Source organism: Varanus komodoensis, unplaced genomic scaffold (assembly GCF_004798865.1).
Source record: "Varanus komodoensis strain SLA01 unplaced genomic scaffold, ASM479886v1 scaffold5, whole genome shotgun sequence".
In the NCBI taxonomy this organism is placed as follows: Eukaryota; Metazoa; Chordata; class Lepidosauria; order Squamata; family Varanidae; genus Varanus; species Varanus komodoensis.
In genome coordinates, this window is record NW_025336087.1 from 28,036,861 (window position 1) to 28,053,636 (window position 16,776).

Here is a 16,776-nt window from a genome sequence, read left to right on the forward strand (position 1 = left end):
CTGTCTCATGACACAGCAAGATGTCAGAATGTGTGAATGAAGAGGAAGAGCGACATGTCCAAAGCCCTGTTCAATTATTCAAAACTTTTGAACAAACATGTGTGTATATGTGGGAGTTTGGCACATGTCCTATGCAAGGAGGATCTACCCAGTGTGTAGTGGTTAAGAGCGTGAGACTGGGACTCAGACAATCTGGGTTCTAGTCCCAGCTCAGCCATGGAGCCAATTGGGTGGCTTTGGGCCAGTCACAGACTCTCAGCCCAACCTACCTCACAGGGTTGTTGTTGTGGGTATAAGATGGAGGAGGAGATGTAAGCTGCCTTGAGCCCTTCATCCGAAAAAGGCAGGATATAAATCGATAAATAAATACAATAAATAAATAAATACCCAACTTAATATGGAATGAATTCTAAACAGAGCCACCACATGAACTGTACACACTGTGGTTCTGTTCGCATATTCAAATGTACATTCACATATCAGGGGTAGTGTGGTACACTCTCCCACCAATGTATAGTCACTGAACATACTTTGAACAGATGCCTGAAGTGGACTCTAGGCCATGAATTGCACGATAATACATTTGTTAGTCTTAAAGGGAGTGTCTTAAAGCTGCCAGAAGACTTTGTTGTTTTGGTTACAACAGTCTATCACAGTTATCCCTCTGGAACTTAACAGGACTACTGTCTTCTGGATGTCAGAAACATTGCCCTTAAAATTATTTGGATTTGATATGTTAAAGCAAGCCTGACATGATTTACTTTTCTTTACTAGAGCATCCACTGTTTTAAATTTACAAAGCAAAAGTATGTGTGCTAAAGATATTTTACTACATAGCATATAACAAATGTTTGTTTACTGTTTCCAACTTAAGAATGCAAAAAGTGCATTACTGGATCAGACTGAGGTTAAACTGGTTCAGAATTCTCTACAATAATTCCAGAGAGAAGTGGTTCGTTAGAAATTTGCCATTCATGCATTGTAAAACAATAGTAAAGTTTCTGTCTGTGTCTGCTCAAAAGTTCTTTGGGAATTCAAGTAAAGCCAGAGCTCTCTGATTTCTTTAAAAATATAACTGTATGGCTTTCATTTCCTGCATTATTACTGGTGTTAAGAGTGCCATTTCTAGAGCTCTCATGGAAGTAGAAAAGCACTAGTAAATCACCGTGCAAACACATTCTTAGCCCTTAGAAAAATATCAGGAATTAAATACAACAGAAATGCAGTAAGTTGGAAGATTCAGTCACAAATTCAATAATTTAAGTCTTATGAATTTTTGTCCAGCCCTATCCCTAGGAAAGTTACAATATGACATTAGCTTACCTTAACCAGCACTATGTATGGTACATTACCAACAGAGGCAGAAATAGTGATTTCCTATAACCATCCATTTTGTTCACAGCTGAGATGGAGCAATTGTTGTGGGAGTTACAAGACATTTCACAGTATCCCAGGATACAAGTTGCTCATTCACAATAATGTACCACATTCACAATTTCTTTTTACCATTACTTTATTAGAAACTGTGTCTCCTTGTCCTAATTTTTCCACTACTGCTGTAATTGGACTTCACTGCCATTACTGTGACATACTGAAATATGTTTTGTCTTTTTTTTTGGTAAATGTAAATAGCTTTTACCATTCTCTTGGGTAGACAGCTTTCTCAATCTCATCCATGTATTCTATATAGATGTGCCAATTTATAGGAATATAAAATTCTAAATCTCTTCTTATGCATCAATTACAACTTACACAGCTCCCTGAACAGCATTTAAAACACAAAGAACTGAAAACAATATTCTATTTGCTGACAGTACAGAAATCTACCTTACACTTTCACAAGTTGGTTTGCTATTAAACATTATAAATGCGTGCTCCCCACAGGCTTGGATAGTTCTGGAAACTGTCCCAATTCTCTGCTTTTCAATCATGTGAAAGTGGTTCTAATACCTTCCATGCTATTATTATCCTAAGCCAGCATTTGCGAAAAGCCAGCACTTTTAACATGGGCATGGGGGGGAACAGAGATGAGATGCAGTAAATTACACTGTTCTTTTCATTTTAAAAAAACTATTTGTATACTCATTCATTGTTGTTTTACAGTTCTTTAAAAATATCCCTCCTCTTCATGCACTGCTTACTGTTCTACAAAAACAGAAGAAATATTTACATTTCACAAAAATTCACACAGCACAAAGTTCTTTGTAATAAAAAGTTCCATTAATATTAATTTAAAATACAATAGATATTTAAATATGTGTCACATACTAGCACCATTGACCCATCCTTCTCAGATGGTTCCAACCCGTTGTTTTTATAAGAGGCTCTGGAGTCAGTAGGAGGAAACTTAACCACAGAAAAACATTGCAAGGCACAGGACCAACTTTTCCTAGAGAAACCCCAGGGACAGCCTGTGGAACCAGAGGAGGTACATTACTATTCTCAGGTCACTAAATCACTATAATGACACAAACACTCCACTGTTGCCACATGTGAACCAGGCCTGTATCTACTACACTGAACACATTTTAAGTCACAGAGCATAAATTAGCAGGCAACTGCCTTGCTGATTTACCATCTGACACACTAAAAAACACTCTTAAAATATGGTTTCAAAGACAGGTAGTATCGTGCTTCTCTTGCAAGACCATTTCTACTTATTTGTACTTTACTGGATATATGATTTTACAATTTAAATATAGGCTTACAGTTACACTTGAATTGGTCAATTGAATAAGGCCATTCCTGCTAAGCAGAGTAAGGGAGGAAGGGAATTCTTTAAACAAAATAAAAACCTTGTTTTCCTTTTAACATTATGTGCATTTCTTCTGCCTGTTCTTAATTCCTCTTATGTTAAATTAAGCATAATAGGCTAGGGTTGATCATTCAACTAGCCAAATGTTGCTTAACTATTTAAAGCATTAGTGTATTAAAACTAATTACAAAAATGAAATTTCAGTTAATGAAATGTTACAAAACAAGCTGAAGTATAAAATACTTTAATTATCACTTAAAATCAGAAATGTTTTTAAAAGATCACATGCATGAATTATACTAAAGAGATTAAACAGTTATATGTGGACATTATTAATATTACTGTTATCATATTGCATTTATGCCCTGCCTCTTTTCCTTTTGTGAGGAACCCAAGGTGAGTTACACAGTCCTTCTTCACTGCATTTTATCATGTCTCATGAGCCAAGGTTCCTCCATCATGCATTCAAAAGCCACAGACCCTTTTTCTTGCAAAGCATAAAGCATTCTTTATTGATCAAAAAGCACAAAACCCCCAGAATGGATCTCTGAGCATGCTCAGAACGGTTTGCTGAACCCAATCTAGTCATGGATTGGGTTCAACAAAATGTGAAAACACCTCCAGAAATTCTCCGTGTAAGCATGCGAGGGTCCCATCCTTTTGGGAGAGCCCTTCTGAAAGAGAGCATGCCTCCTCTCCATGCGCCAATCCTCTACTTAGGTCACCCTCCTCTGCTGAGACCGCATCATGGTGTCAAGAGTCCTGGCTGCCTGGCATGTGTTTGAGAAATTCTTCTGCTCCCCACCCGCCAGCTGTACATCTCGGTTATTTCCAAGGACTGCCTGCCACCTGGGAAGTCTGGCCTCAAGATAAGCCTCTCTGCTTCTCTCATTTCAGAATCTCAGCTTGGCCCCACATTTCCAGATGGCCCCCAGTTCTGCTTCACATTCTGATTCTGATACTTCTGAAGCCAGCCAGCTGTCCTTGAGAACATATTCCCAAAACAGCCATCTGTTTCACTCCCAACATCATCACAACAACAACTCTGTAAGTTAGGTTAGGCAGAGAGTGATTGACTGACCCAAAGTCACTCAGTGAGCTTCATGGCCCAGCGGGTGCGTGGTCCGATCTCCCAGGTCCCCAGTCCAACACCCAAACCACCATACAACACCACCTTTATCCTAAGAAATACAGCTACCATTTTTAAGGGAAGTTAAACAGGCACAACATATATACCAACTATAAAAGGTAAAAGTCAGTTTCTCAGTAAGGTTATATTTAAAATGCCACACAGACATGCATACTCCTAAAAACCACATGAGCACTTTCTCTAGAACTGGCAATAATGGATACTCCTTTCTGTCCTTTATTAACAGATAATAAACCTATTATCCATGTTTATAATATGTTATTGATGAAATATGATACATGAGACAGAGAAGTGGAATAAAGAATTGGTTATCTCATTCAGTTCAAGTCATGTATTTGAGATCACTGAAGCCTATTGTAGTTTAAGAATAAAATCTATTATGATCAAACAACTGTAGTGCCATTTGAAAGTATGAAAACTTACAGCTCAATCAAAAACCAAATTTGATTATACCAAGGATGGAACTCACAGAGATATTCCTGAGCCCAAGAACAATAAAACTTTAATGGCTGAAATTGTCATTGATTATATTTAGTGTTTCTCTTTGACTGCCCAACAATTTACACAAACAGACTGTACATACAATTAGCCTCCAAGGCAAATTACCAAAAATTGTAATACTGGTCCAGTGGGTTTTAGCAAGCCTATATGGAAAAAAAGAATGTACTTGAACATTGTGTTGGGTTTCTTTCTCCTCTCTCTGTATATGAAGGGATAGCTTTATAGCCTGAAATTCTTATGGAACACTGAGCTAACAACAAGAAAATTGGAAGAAAATGTGTAGGCCTGAGATACCCTAAGTCTATGGGAAGATTTCGCTGGTAACCTACACAAATCCTAAATTTTCCGATGACTATTCATCTCCTATCAGCTACAGAATAGTAGAGGGAATTGCACAAAAAAGTAGAAGAGATATGTACACTTAGAAAACTTTGTGATTTCTTTGATCCCTAATGAATGGTAAACTACTTAGGTCAAATGAATTTATTCTGTTAACAAACCACTGACATAGTCATGAAATTGGAAGGGTCCTTGAGAAACAGCTACTGTTCCATTTTAGAAAGGGCACAATAAAAACAACACAAAGCTATTGTTTGCTTCATCTATAACAGAAACATTAAAATCCAGATGATGAACCATGTGCTCTTTTTATAGTGTATTTTACATCTTTAAAATTTAGTTTTTTCTCTGTTATTAACTGCAATACTATTTCTTATAATACTTCTCAACTAAATGTTTTTTGTCATTGCCTATCATATTTAGTGTCATTCTTTTATTAAAAAATTAAAAACTCAATATTCCACTGATCAGAGCTCCCCCTACTGTTCAATGTGACCTGTTTTTGCAGTAGAATCCACTTACATGAAATTGCATCTCATGGACAATAAGACCTCACATCTCATTAAGCATATGAAAAACAATTTACTGTGGATCTACAAATATGAGATTCTTTAATACCTAAAAAGAACATTCTTGACAACTCAGTATATCTATGCAATGTCAAGTTTAAAGATATTGTTCAAAAGTTGCTGTTGTCCTCAAATTTGAAACATAGATGTCTATAAACAATTTTTAGAAGAATAACCTATCATCAGTAACAGTCTATTAGGAGGGAAACTGTTCCAAATGACTGAAAGGAGGGAAATGAAAAATAAAAAGCTAAATTATGTCTCAACATCTTTCCACAATAATATTACCAAAATAGTTTTGTAATTTGCAATACTTTCCCTGATAAGCTCTTCAAGAAATTTTGTAAGAAAATTGCCAGAACTGGTATAAAATTACATTGGGCACCAGACAATGCAAATGCAACATCCTCAAACAACAATTATGTGCATTCCATATGAATGTATATGTGTTCAATTCTATTAATGTGAGAAAAATTAAACATTTCATACTTTGACATCCCATTTTTGGCATTCGATACAATACCCAATTTCACAAACTGACAGTAACATAATGGGGGGAGGCAGTAATTTATCTATTAAAAATAGTGTATTTATCTTTACATGTTGAAACATCAGTCACCTTCAGAGTACTCTGTGTTTGATGCAATATACCTATAGAGACATTTTTTCACTGCTCAAAACAGATTCTGAACTTGTCCATTTTGATGCCTTTTTGTTTCATATCTTCCACATCGGCAAAACATTTCCCTTTGAGGACATTTTTCATCCAGGGGAACACAGTAAGTCGTATGGGGCGAGATCGAGTGAATAGGGAGGGTGGGACGCAAGAATCATGCTGGTTTTGGTCAAAAACTGCTGAACACTCAGCTGAACAAAATTTCACCACCGCACACTGTTCATGTAAATCAGCCATCACGAAATAGGCAAATGTGTTGAAAGAGTCTCCAAACTAAGACTCACTGAAGCTAAATGCAGCCTGTCACAATGGCCCAGCTGGTACACTGATGCAGAGGGGTTCCTAGAACACTCACCTAGCAGGGAAGCCTGTACCACAAGGGGCCCGTCCTCTAGAAGATAATTTCTGTTTTCTTTGGGTCCTCCCTCATGTAACATATAGGAGTGATTTTCTGTCATTTTCTCGTGATTTTCACTGGAAGTCTAAGACTGATTACTCCTTATAACAGAAGCTACTCGGCATTCATTTGTTATAAGCAGAATAACCTGGACTAGTTTATAAACAAAGAAACTGCAGTGTTTGGGACCACTTATTTATTTATTTATCAATCTGTATCCTGCCTTTTTCCTACAAAGGGCTCAAGGCAGCTTACATCTCCTCCTCCATCTTATCCCCACAAAAACAACCCTGTGAGGTAGGTTGGGCTGTCTGTGACTGGCTCAAAGTCAACCAGTTGGCTCCATGACTGAGCAGGGACTAGAACCCAGATCGTCTGAGTCCCAGTCCCATGCTCTTAAGCACTACACCACACTGGCTCTCGTATAAAAGAGCCTTCAGAGGTTTTGGATAGAGATTCTGACTCAAAGAGAATGAGCTAAAATGCCAAGATCAATGTGTCCAGAGATAAGTCAGGTAGTCTCTGAGAATCAGACTGTTTCAAACACTGTAAAAAAGTTAAGAGAACTAACTGATATGGAGGTGGACAGGCCTAATATTATCAATTCAAAAATGCAGCTTCAGATTAAGAGGTGAAAAGTATCAAATGAAAATCATCAGATGCTCCTAAAGGCACTTATGCAGTGTAGTAGCACTTAAAGGTGAAGTTTGTGCTTTCAGTTTGGAAGGGAAGATGAGCATCCGGGTTGGAATTAACTTTTTACCATTCAATAGCATTTCCCTAATGGTCCTAATGGCCAGTAATCTTATTTTGCCATTGACTTTTGCAATACTGTTCTTTACTACTACAAAACTGGACTAGCTGGTCAGCTTTAACATCATCATACCTTTGCTTCAAAAGCCTTTGTCTTGATCTGCTTGAAAGAAGAACAGCTAGGACTGATAACCTAGTTTAGTGAACTCTGTGGGAGAATAACACTATAAATGGTGTCTCACAGGAACGTTTAAAAAGCAATAGCAAGAGAAAAGACAAACTGATCACAAAGATGAGGATTCTTTCTTGATTTCAACATGTCATTTTGTAACCATGCTGTTTTCATGAACATATCAAGTATTTTCTATCATACACTTACCACATCTAACTTTGGATTGATTTTGGTTGATCATATTGGAAAAAATCTAACAGAATTATATTATAATAAGCTCCACGCTTAGGTTACATGTATGATGAGGATTCGATGCAATACCCTAACTCAAGGTGAAATTTTCTACTAGATTTTCACATCATCAAACAGACACTGTTCATGTGAATGTGTACTTTGTCTTATGCATATCGAGTCCTACAGTAGCAATTCAGGTGGGCTGTTATTTAACCTAAAAGCTTACACTGTACCTTATAAAGGCAAATTAGATTCTTAACTTTTAATGCTGATACACAAAGATCTGGAATAAAGCCTCAACACTCCTGTTAGGTACATCTTATCAGTTTTAAATGGGCACTCAAATTGTAAGAAGCCACACACTTGTTATAATTACATTGCACACAATTTTTTGCTTCCTTTGTAATCTTTTTGCAAACACTAATTTTTCAAAGACTGTTTAGGGATTTTCCATACTTTCAACTCCCAGCAGCAGGTGATTTTTTAAAAGGGATTTAATGAGCTAAATCTGTAGTCATACCTGGAATGATAAGGTAAAACTGTGAAATAATTTGCATCTAAAACTTACAGATGCTTCACACTGTACATGTTCTCCCTCCGTCCTCCCCTCTTTTTTTTTTTTTTAACAAAATGTCAGCACAATCCAACAGTCTTTTGGCACTCCAGAGAAATAATCCACAAAATAGCCGGCCATTATAAATACCAATTCCCCCCAATAAGCTAATTATTTTTATCTCCATAGTTAACATAAATAACACTAATTGCAGTCTTTCGGAAAGTAATTGCAAGTTAAAAAAACATAAAAGACAAAATGAACATTTTAATGAGTGTTTTTGTTCTATCTGGCACTTTGGTGTTCTAAAGAAATAAAATCAAAAATGGAAATGAATGTTCATGAATACTGGCTATTTCCTGCATTTTGAAAGTAGATGTTAAAATTGTAGGGGCCAAGTTTCTCAAAATTGCTGTCAGCCCTCATGATGCTATGTGACAGCTCATGTAGCAAAGATTTAAAATATTTCCTTAAGGTAAGCAAGAGGCAACACAGATATGAATGTAATATAACAAATGTTTCTCAAAAGGTTGACCTAAAGTAACCTTAATTTTAAGTCTCATAAATGTGTGCTTTAGGCACTTATTAACCTCATATTCAGGTTCACAATGTAACTGTGTAATTATTATAAAAGCCTTAAGGATATTAACAGTCTATTAAACTGATCATGTTTTTTCCTATTTTACATATTGTTTAATACTTCTCTAATGATTTATAAAAAGGAATTGGTAGATATGAATAACCTAAAGAATTGTAGAGTAGGTACATGTTGAGCTCAATAAGACAGCATGCATTCTTAATATTTCACCAGTTTTTGTGAAATGATAGATTATGTCCTAAGGCTGTCATACATTTAAATATGAGCTTTAATTTTTCTTGCTTTTCAATAAATAATTCTATGACTTATGCAAACTATAACTAGGTCTGTTTAAATTATTCAATTATAGTTGCCCCCTCTAAACTGCTCAACCTTTCCTTAAACTGTGATCTCTGAAAATAAGTGACCAGAATCTAAGACTTAATCTTACACTGATGCATGCTGAAGGAGAGCAAACCTATCACTGAATTAGCTGAACATGCATGTCCCTGGGGTAAGCATACCTGTGTGAGTTTGTTATGAGCACTACTGACCCTGCAGCATGAGAAACATGACTAATGGTCTGAAGCAAGTACAGGCAAGAGATGCTTGCAATTAATAATTATATTTAGTGGAGTTCCACTAGGGAATGAGGTTATACTGCATATTCCATGGGAACAACCCCTAAAAGTTATTTTTAACAGATGGCTCATAGGATAAGGATCCTAAGGACAAAATGAACAGCGCAGCTTGTTTTTATACCTGAGCAGCAATAAACAAATGTTTCCCTTAATACATTCACACATACAATTTAAGAATACTAGTATTCATATCAAATCCTATTAAAGTAATCTGAAAGAAAGAGAGAGAGAGAGAGAGAGAGAGAGAGAGAGAGAGAGAGAGAGAGAGAAGAATCAACACTGCAGAACATCAGTTCTTCACCCTGTAGAATATGTAACAATAGGAGGGTCAAACAGCCATCTGGCACATCCATTTCTACTCATTATAGCAGTCAGGTTTTACAGTATGTGAATCTTGAAGAGACACACATAATGAAAGACCATGCAATTAATAGATGTTGCTTAGGGTTATCTCTCTACCACAGTACCAACTGACTGTAATGAAGCAAGTCTGAACTAATACCCACAAAGATGAGATTTATATATCCTTGAAAATGTGTTATACACTGATGCACAGCATAGCATTGACATAATGACTCTTCAAGGCCACAAACATAGATTTCCCCAGTTTAATTGGTGATGACTAGATTGACCTTTTATCCATAACTGTAATGATAGTATAGTAATTAGAGAAGCAAGAACCTCTACTGTTTCACAAAAAAAGGAAGAGATTTCCAGTTTCAAGCTTTATACTGGAGCTGATATAAAGGAGAACGGAACAGAATGAATACACTCCCTTATATGGAAAGATAACATATTATACTAAATATGTTAATTAAAATTCTCCAATATTATATGTACTCTGACACTAATCACCATGAGTACCAGTTTATCTTGTCACAAATGCTTAATACGGTATAGAATTAAATGGATGTTGCTGTATTTTTCCAGCAAACATTCTGTCACTTTCTATAGCTGATGCTTTGATTCTATAATTGTAACTGGAAGTACTCTGTATTACCAGTTGAAAACATATTTATATGCTTCTTGTACTTATTCAATACTTTCAGGTTGGCAAGCTAGATTGTAAAATTAAAAAAATAATGACAGCGGAAATTAGAATTACAAATTTGTGTTTTGCAATGAATCCTATGCTGAAATGATTTCAAAATTTTGTTAGTTCCATGTATTCACAATTTCATTTTTTCTCAATTGTGAAAAACTGTTACTACTACAGCTTCTATTGCAGCAATGGGGAAAGTGTATGGAAGGTACTGCTGGTGGAAGGTTCAACCAATCAGGCAGGTGATAACCTGTTTTGGATGCTCGGCACTGTGAACAAGTTTGTAGCTTGGCACTACTAGATCTGGCCATTACTTTGGAGGTTCAAGGGCACCCATGGCTGAAAGCACCTTTTACTAGCTTAGGATGGTAAAATGCAGTTCTTCCTGGAGAGACAACTGTGCCAGTTGTACATGTTCTGTTGCCATTCAGATTTGATTACTGCAATGGTGCTTCCCCTAACTTAGAAACATAAGCTGGTTTATATTATGAAATCCAAACTACTGACGAAAACTGAATGCGAAGTATTAAAAATTGTAACTGCCTTTCATCCATTTCAAGCTGGACAGAATTCAAGGATGCTGGTATTGGCTTAGAACAAAAGTTTCTGAAGGACTACCTGCTTCCCTGTGACCCTGGCTGTTTATTCATAATCCTTCTTAAAGGACTTGCTTTAGGTCCCCATATCCTTGGTGGTAAGGAGAATGGCACCTGGTGATAGGGGCTTTTCAGTTGGAATCTTCTCCAGGGGCAAATTGTTGACTTTTAGGTGCCAGTTGAAGAAATTTTTTTGCTATATAATGGCTTGCTATTTGCTTTGCTTTGCTTTGAAAGAGCAGAAGATTAAAGCCAGCTAAAACATATGCTGGAAAGCCTGAGCAAATGAAGAGCTAAAGGCAGGTGCTGTATTCCAAGAGAGCCTGGAAGTCAAATTCCAAAGGGATTGTTTGGCAGAAAAGTGCAGGACTTTTGCCCAATTCTATAGAGTAAGACAAATTTATGATACTGGAAAATCACATTCTGAGGATGGGATTATTATAAGATTGGTAGAACCAGATTTGCTTTCTTGGTCAGCTGAATCAATTTAATCCACCTTCTTAGGTAGCACAGACACACTCTTAAGAAAAACAGTTCATTCTAGAAATCTTGGGCAGAAATATAGTTCTGGAGGCAAAGACAACAAATCTCTAGAGTCTAGCAGCTTGCTGGGAGTTTCATTTAGACTCCCCAAACAGCTTACAAAAACAGAAGATTGAGTGTGGTAATTTTTAGAATACATAATTCGTGAATTTAAGATAACAAAAGGCAATCAAATGGTACAACATCAAAAGTTCAACAATCCATACCTGCTATTGGCATCAACTGACATTATCACATTGGTTCCTTCTGTGACTTTTGTTTCAAGTTGCCCTATGATGAGTGTCCTTAAATATACTCAATCTCAACTCTCCTATACAATTTGTTTTATCAAGAATTCCAATCACATTCAAATATCTCTAATGATGTCTAAGTTATGAGTAATTATAGCAAATAATAACAGTTTCATTGTATTCCTTTATTTTATGGGCTGTATTCTATACAAAGATGCTCACACAACAGTAGTGCTTTAAGTAGCTCTCTTAAGTAAAATTCAAAACAGACAATGATGACATAAAGCAGAGGTCTTTTCTGATATTGGGGCATTTATATGAACCCAAGTAGCTGCCCTGTGCAGAATGGAAGAATACAATCAAGTTTTTATATTATCTACATGAACGTTCTAGAGTCACCTGACAAAACTAGCTTGGGAATACTTCATTGGATTCTCAACCTAACAGGCTTACAACTAAATTTGATGGATGATTGCTGAAATGGAAAACACAAAAGCAGTTCTTTACAGCACAATATTGCGCTTTGTGAATATGCTCTATCTGAGCAGGCCCAATCAAATAAATACATGGCAAAGGGATATTTTATTGGAAGATTATACAATAACTAAAATCTTGATTACAGCTAGTCAGTTATACCCTAGGATACTATGCATATATAAAGCACTGTTTTTTAACCTATGTAACTCTGTATTAATTTATATTTATATAAAATGTGCTGCGAGTTTCTTGGCTCAGTACTTGGAATAAAAAACACTTTAAGATGGAATGTTTTCCTTCAATACACATCCAATCAACTCCAATATTTCTTTCAGGCTTAGGCTGATGTTTTTAAAATAAGTTCATAGTTCTCTTACCTTACATTCTGGTAGCGTACAATGTCACATTACAAAAAACAATAGCAACACTAATATCTCTGTTCTCAAAAGACATTAATAGCTTTAAAAACTTGGAAGAACCTCCCCATTCTTCGAAGAATCTAGTTTACATCAATAAACAAGGGAAACTCAATATGTTTTATGGACACATTTGACAATGTGTGAGGTAGGCCTCCTTATACTGACTAGTTGTTATGAAAAGAACAAGCAGAACATTCAGTGCTTTTATACATGTAGGCTGCACCACAGGCACTCTTACCTGGGAGTAAGCTCCACTGAATTCAATGGGGCATAGTTCTGAGCAGACATGCATGGTAGTATATAGTTAATATACACTGCCTTGCAGAAGCATTCACTCCCTTTCGACTTATCCACATTTTGGTGTGTCACAACCTGGAATTGAAATGAATTTAATTGACACTCTTACCACTTTATGTATACAAGATACTCAACAATGTGAAGGTGCAAAATATTTTTTATTGCAGCACAAAAGTAAACAAAAATAAATTGGCACTTTTAGGTTGCATAAGAATTGACCCTCTTTGCTTTGACATGCCTCAATCAACTCTGGTGCACCTCAATGCCTCCAGAAGCCACATATGCTAAGTACATACTCAGAGTTCATCTGTGTGCAATTCCAGTGCCACGTTATCTCAGATTAAATACACCTGTTTCTGGAAAGTCCTGGGGTTTGAGGATGTATCTTAACAAAAAACATCAAGACGAAGGAACAAGATCTCCTAAGCTATAATCATTCTCTGAACACCATTAAATCCATTATTACAAAGTAGAAAAGATAATGCTCAGCTGTGATGGCCTAGAGAAGACTTGTCTACTAGTCTTGTCTACTACTACCAGTGGGTAAAGAACAATTAGTCAGAGAAAAACTCAAGAGGCCACTGTAATTGAAGGAGATGGACAGCAGAGATGGTAGAAGCTATCCATGGGACAAGTATCCATGGGACAAGTATCACCCGGATGTTTCATAAAGCTGAACTTTATGCAAGAGCAGCAAGAAGACAGTACTGAAACAAACCTATACCAAGGCCCATTTCGAGTCTGTAAGCATGCAGGAAACACAACATGTGCAAAAAGGTTCCTTGGTGAGAATAAGGTTGGATTTTTTTTTTTTTTTTTTTTGCCTTGTCACAAATGCCCATTCAGTTGGACACAGCTGAAGGAGTTTTGCCAAGAAAAATGGGCAAACATTACAGGATGCAAAGCAGAGACTTCTCAAGAAGACTCACAAGACTTTGGTAATTATTGCCAAAGTGCTTTTACCATGTATTGACTCAGAGGTGTGAATACTCACGCAACCAACCAATGACAGTTTTGGTTTTGTGCCACGATAAAAATGTATTGCACTTTTGCAGTACTAAGTATCTTTGCATACATCAAATGGTAACAATGCCAATGAAGTCCATTTCAATTTCAACACACTGGAATATGGAAAAGTCACCGTTGGGTAAATACTTCTGTAATGCACTGTCATTAATAATGAAACTATGATACAAAGAATTCAATATTGGTTTTATTCTGTTTCGTGTGTTTCCAACAGAGTCCTAATGCTGTTTTCTTGAGATCCAGTATTGTGTCAGTAGTTAGTATAATGGACTGGAGATCTGAGTTCTAGTCCTCACTTGCCCATGACACTCCCTGGGTGACTTTGGACTAATCACTTTGGACTGACCAACCTTACAGGGTTGTTGTTTGCAGGATAAAATGAGGCAGAAGAGAGCTATGTAAGCTGCCTTGGGCTTACATAGAGAAAACAGTAGGATATACATGCAATGTGATGATGAAGGTTAAAATAATAAAAATAGCAGCAACAACAATTGAATTGGCAAATATTCTAAATTAGAAAATGGAGGCAAAGGACTCAAGGCAAGGACTCCTTTGAAAATTGGCAGATCCATTTCCTGTTCCATCAGCAAGATATTTCACAGTGCTTGCCTGCCATGCTTATTTTTCCCCATTCCTTTTACATTTTTTTTTCTTTGTAGCCTTTTCTCATTCCTTTATTCTCTCATCTGCTTTACATGAGCCAAGACTGCTGGCTGTATCCGATCATCAGTTTGCCTATAACCATATCAGTTTTTGTCTAGCACTAATCACTATGACCATTGGGAGTAAGAAGGATGGGGTCTTGGTCATTGGTTCTTATGGATGGATGGCTGCATCCCAGACCATTCAGAAATGAAAAGTGAAACATATTTCAGTGAGATTGGGGAAGAAAGGCTGGGTCAAGATTCTGAGATACAGCAGGCAGAAGTGATTATCTCAAGGTCAGACACTTCACTGAGACAGGCACTTCCAAGAAACTACCAAGATGAACAACTATTGCGGGGGGGGGGGTCTCTGAGCATGAAGAGTTCTCAGATGCAGACCAGACCCCCCTGCTCTCGCCCCCATGTTGAGGCATCAGCAGAGACACAAGGCCCAACTGAATAAACAGCATGTGAAGAGGAGGCATGCTCGCCTTCAGAGAGCCCCTCCTTAGGGGATGGGACCCAGGCATGAGTTCATAAGGAGAGTTCCTGAAGGTAAACACAAGATTGGGTTCAACAAACTGCTCTTTGTATGCTCAGATATCCGTTCTGGGTGAGTTGTACTTGGGAGCAATAAAAGAAAGTTTGCTAGGAAAATGGTCCATGCCTGATATTTGCTCAAAGGATCCTCAGCTCACAATGATGATATAAATTTGCCTTATCCAGCATACATAATTTTGCAGCATATTTTCTTGACAGCATAATTCTCAGTATTAGAAAACAGTTCCCTTCAACCAGGGTTTCATAGTTAATGTTATTTAAGCAGTCTTATTTTGATATTACTATCAAGTGTCAAAAAAGACATGATGCAATAAGGTGCGGAAAGGATCCAAACACAAGCTCAAATACAAATACCCAGAATGTTTGTGTAGAACTACCATGCAAATAGTGGATGCCTGGACCACTTATCGCTGGCATGCTTATGTTATATATGAATTTGACAAGCTACTTAAGTACATTTAAAAGTGACATGGACAGGATATGTTTACAGAGCTAATGAGCACTTGTAACCATGACCCATGATATCTGCTTCACCCCCTATTATCAATACGAAACTTATGATGCAAAATGAAACTGAACCAACTACTGATCTGACTGACCTCACTGTGCTTACTATGTCCTTTACTCCACAATATATATATACACACACACACACACACACACACTGAATACGTTGTGAGGATTTAGTACACATTAGTACTAGCTCCGCATTCTGAACTTGCCATGATTTCTGATTGCATAAGCATTCCAAGTACAAGTTTGCCATAAAAGACACGCATACTATAGGATACAGTAGATTAAGGGCTAGTATGTGCTGTGTGAAAGATTCCCAGAAATGCAATTGCAGACAAGATGTAAATCAGTTGCAAAGTGATTTAACACTCCTGTTATGTAGTACTTCTCCCAGCTTCTTCACAGCCTATGTTAGCTTCTCACCAATACTAATCTCTCATTTTTATGGGGAAGTACATTTCACATGTGCACACATATACACAAATTACAAAATAATTTACATTTCAGCTGAAAACTCATGTGCCAAGAGAGAGCCCAAGGCAAATTTAAAAGATGAGTTATACAGCCTTCAAAAATGTTGTTTATAATGGAACTACTGACAGACCCTAAACAATATAGTCAGCGCAGTAAATCATTGCGACAACTGTAACCTTTTCCCTTTATTTTTAAAAAGGAATGTCCAAGCTACCTGCACTGTGAATGAGTGGCACTATCTTCAAAATATGAAATAATTACAAAAAAGACTGCATCTTGTTATCAGTACCTTAGTAGGCACCTTTTACCATTTTATACTACTTTAAAATTAGAAACCCATAAATGCTTTATCTATAGTGAAAGAATGCATAGGAAGACTTCTCATTTTACTGTGTACTGAAGACAATGCGCTAGAGGACCCTGCAGAAACATTCAACCCCACTTTAATTTTTCCACATTTTGTTGCGTTACAACCGAGAACTGAAATGAGTTTGACATTCCCACCACTTGATACAAGATGCTAACACTGTGAAGGTGTAAAATATCTTTATTATGGCACAAAAGTAAACAAAAACCAATGATAATATGTTGGTTGCATAAGTATTAACCCTGTTTGCTGTGACATGCTTCACTAAGT

At 36.9% G+C, this 16,776-nt stretch overlaps 1 protein-coding gene across 4 annotated transcripts in view; it reads right to left on the bottom strand.

The window, feature by feature from the left end:
• FBXL17 (F-box and leucine rich repeat protein 17) overlaps positions 1 to 16,776 on the bottom strand; it is a 221,601-nt gene that overhangs the window by 113,824 nt on the left and 91,001 nt on the right. The window contains exon 6 of one of the 4 annotated variants that reach the window (XM_044446754.1): positions 10,178 to 12,996. The exons of 2 other annotated variants lie outside the window; for them this stretch is intronic. In XM_044446754.1, the coding sequence (XP_044302689.1) occupies positions 12,859 to 12,996 (138 nt within the window). In that variant the 3' untranslated portion in view covers positions 10,178 to 12,858. Of the gene's footprint in view, positions 1 to 10,177; positions 12,997 to 16,776 lie in introns of those variants that run through there. One more of the 4 variants, XM_044446753.1, reaches the window with a different exon arrangement.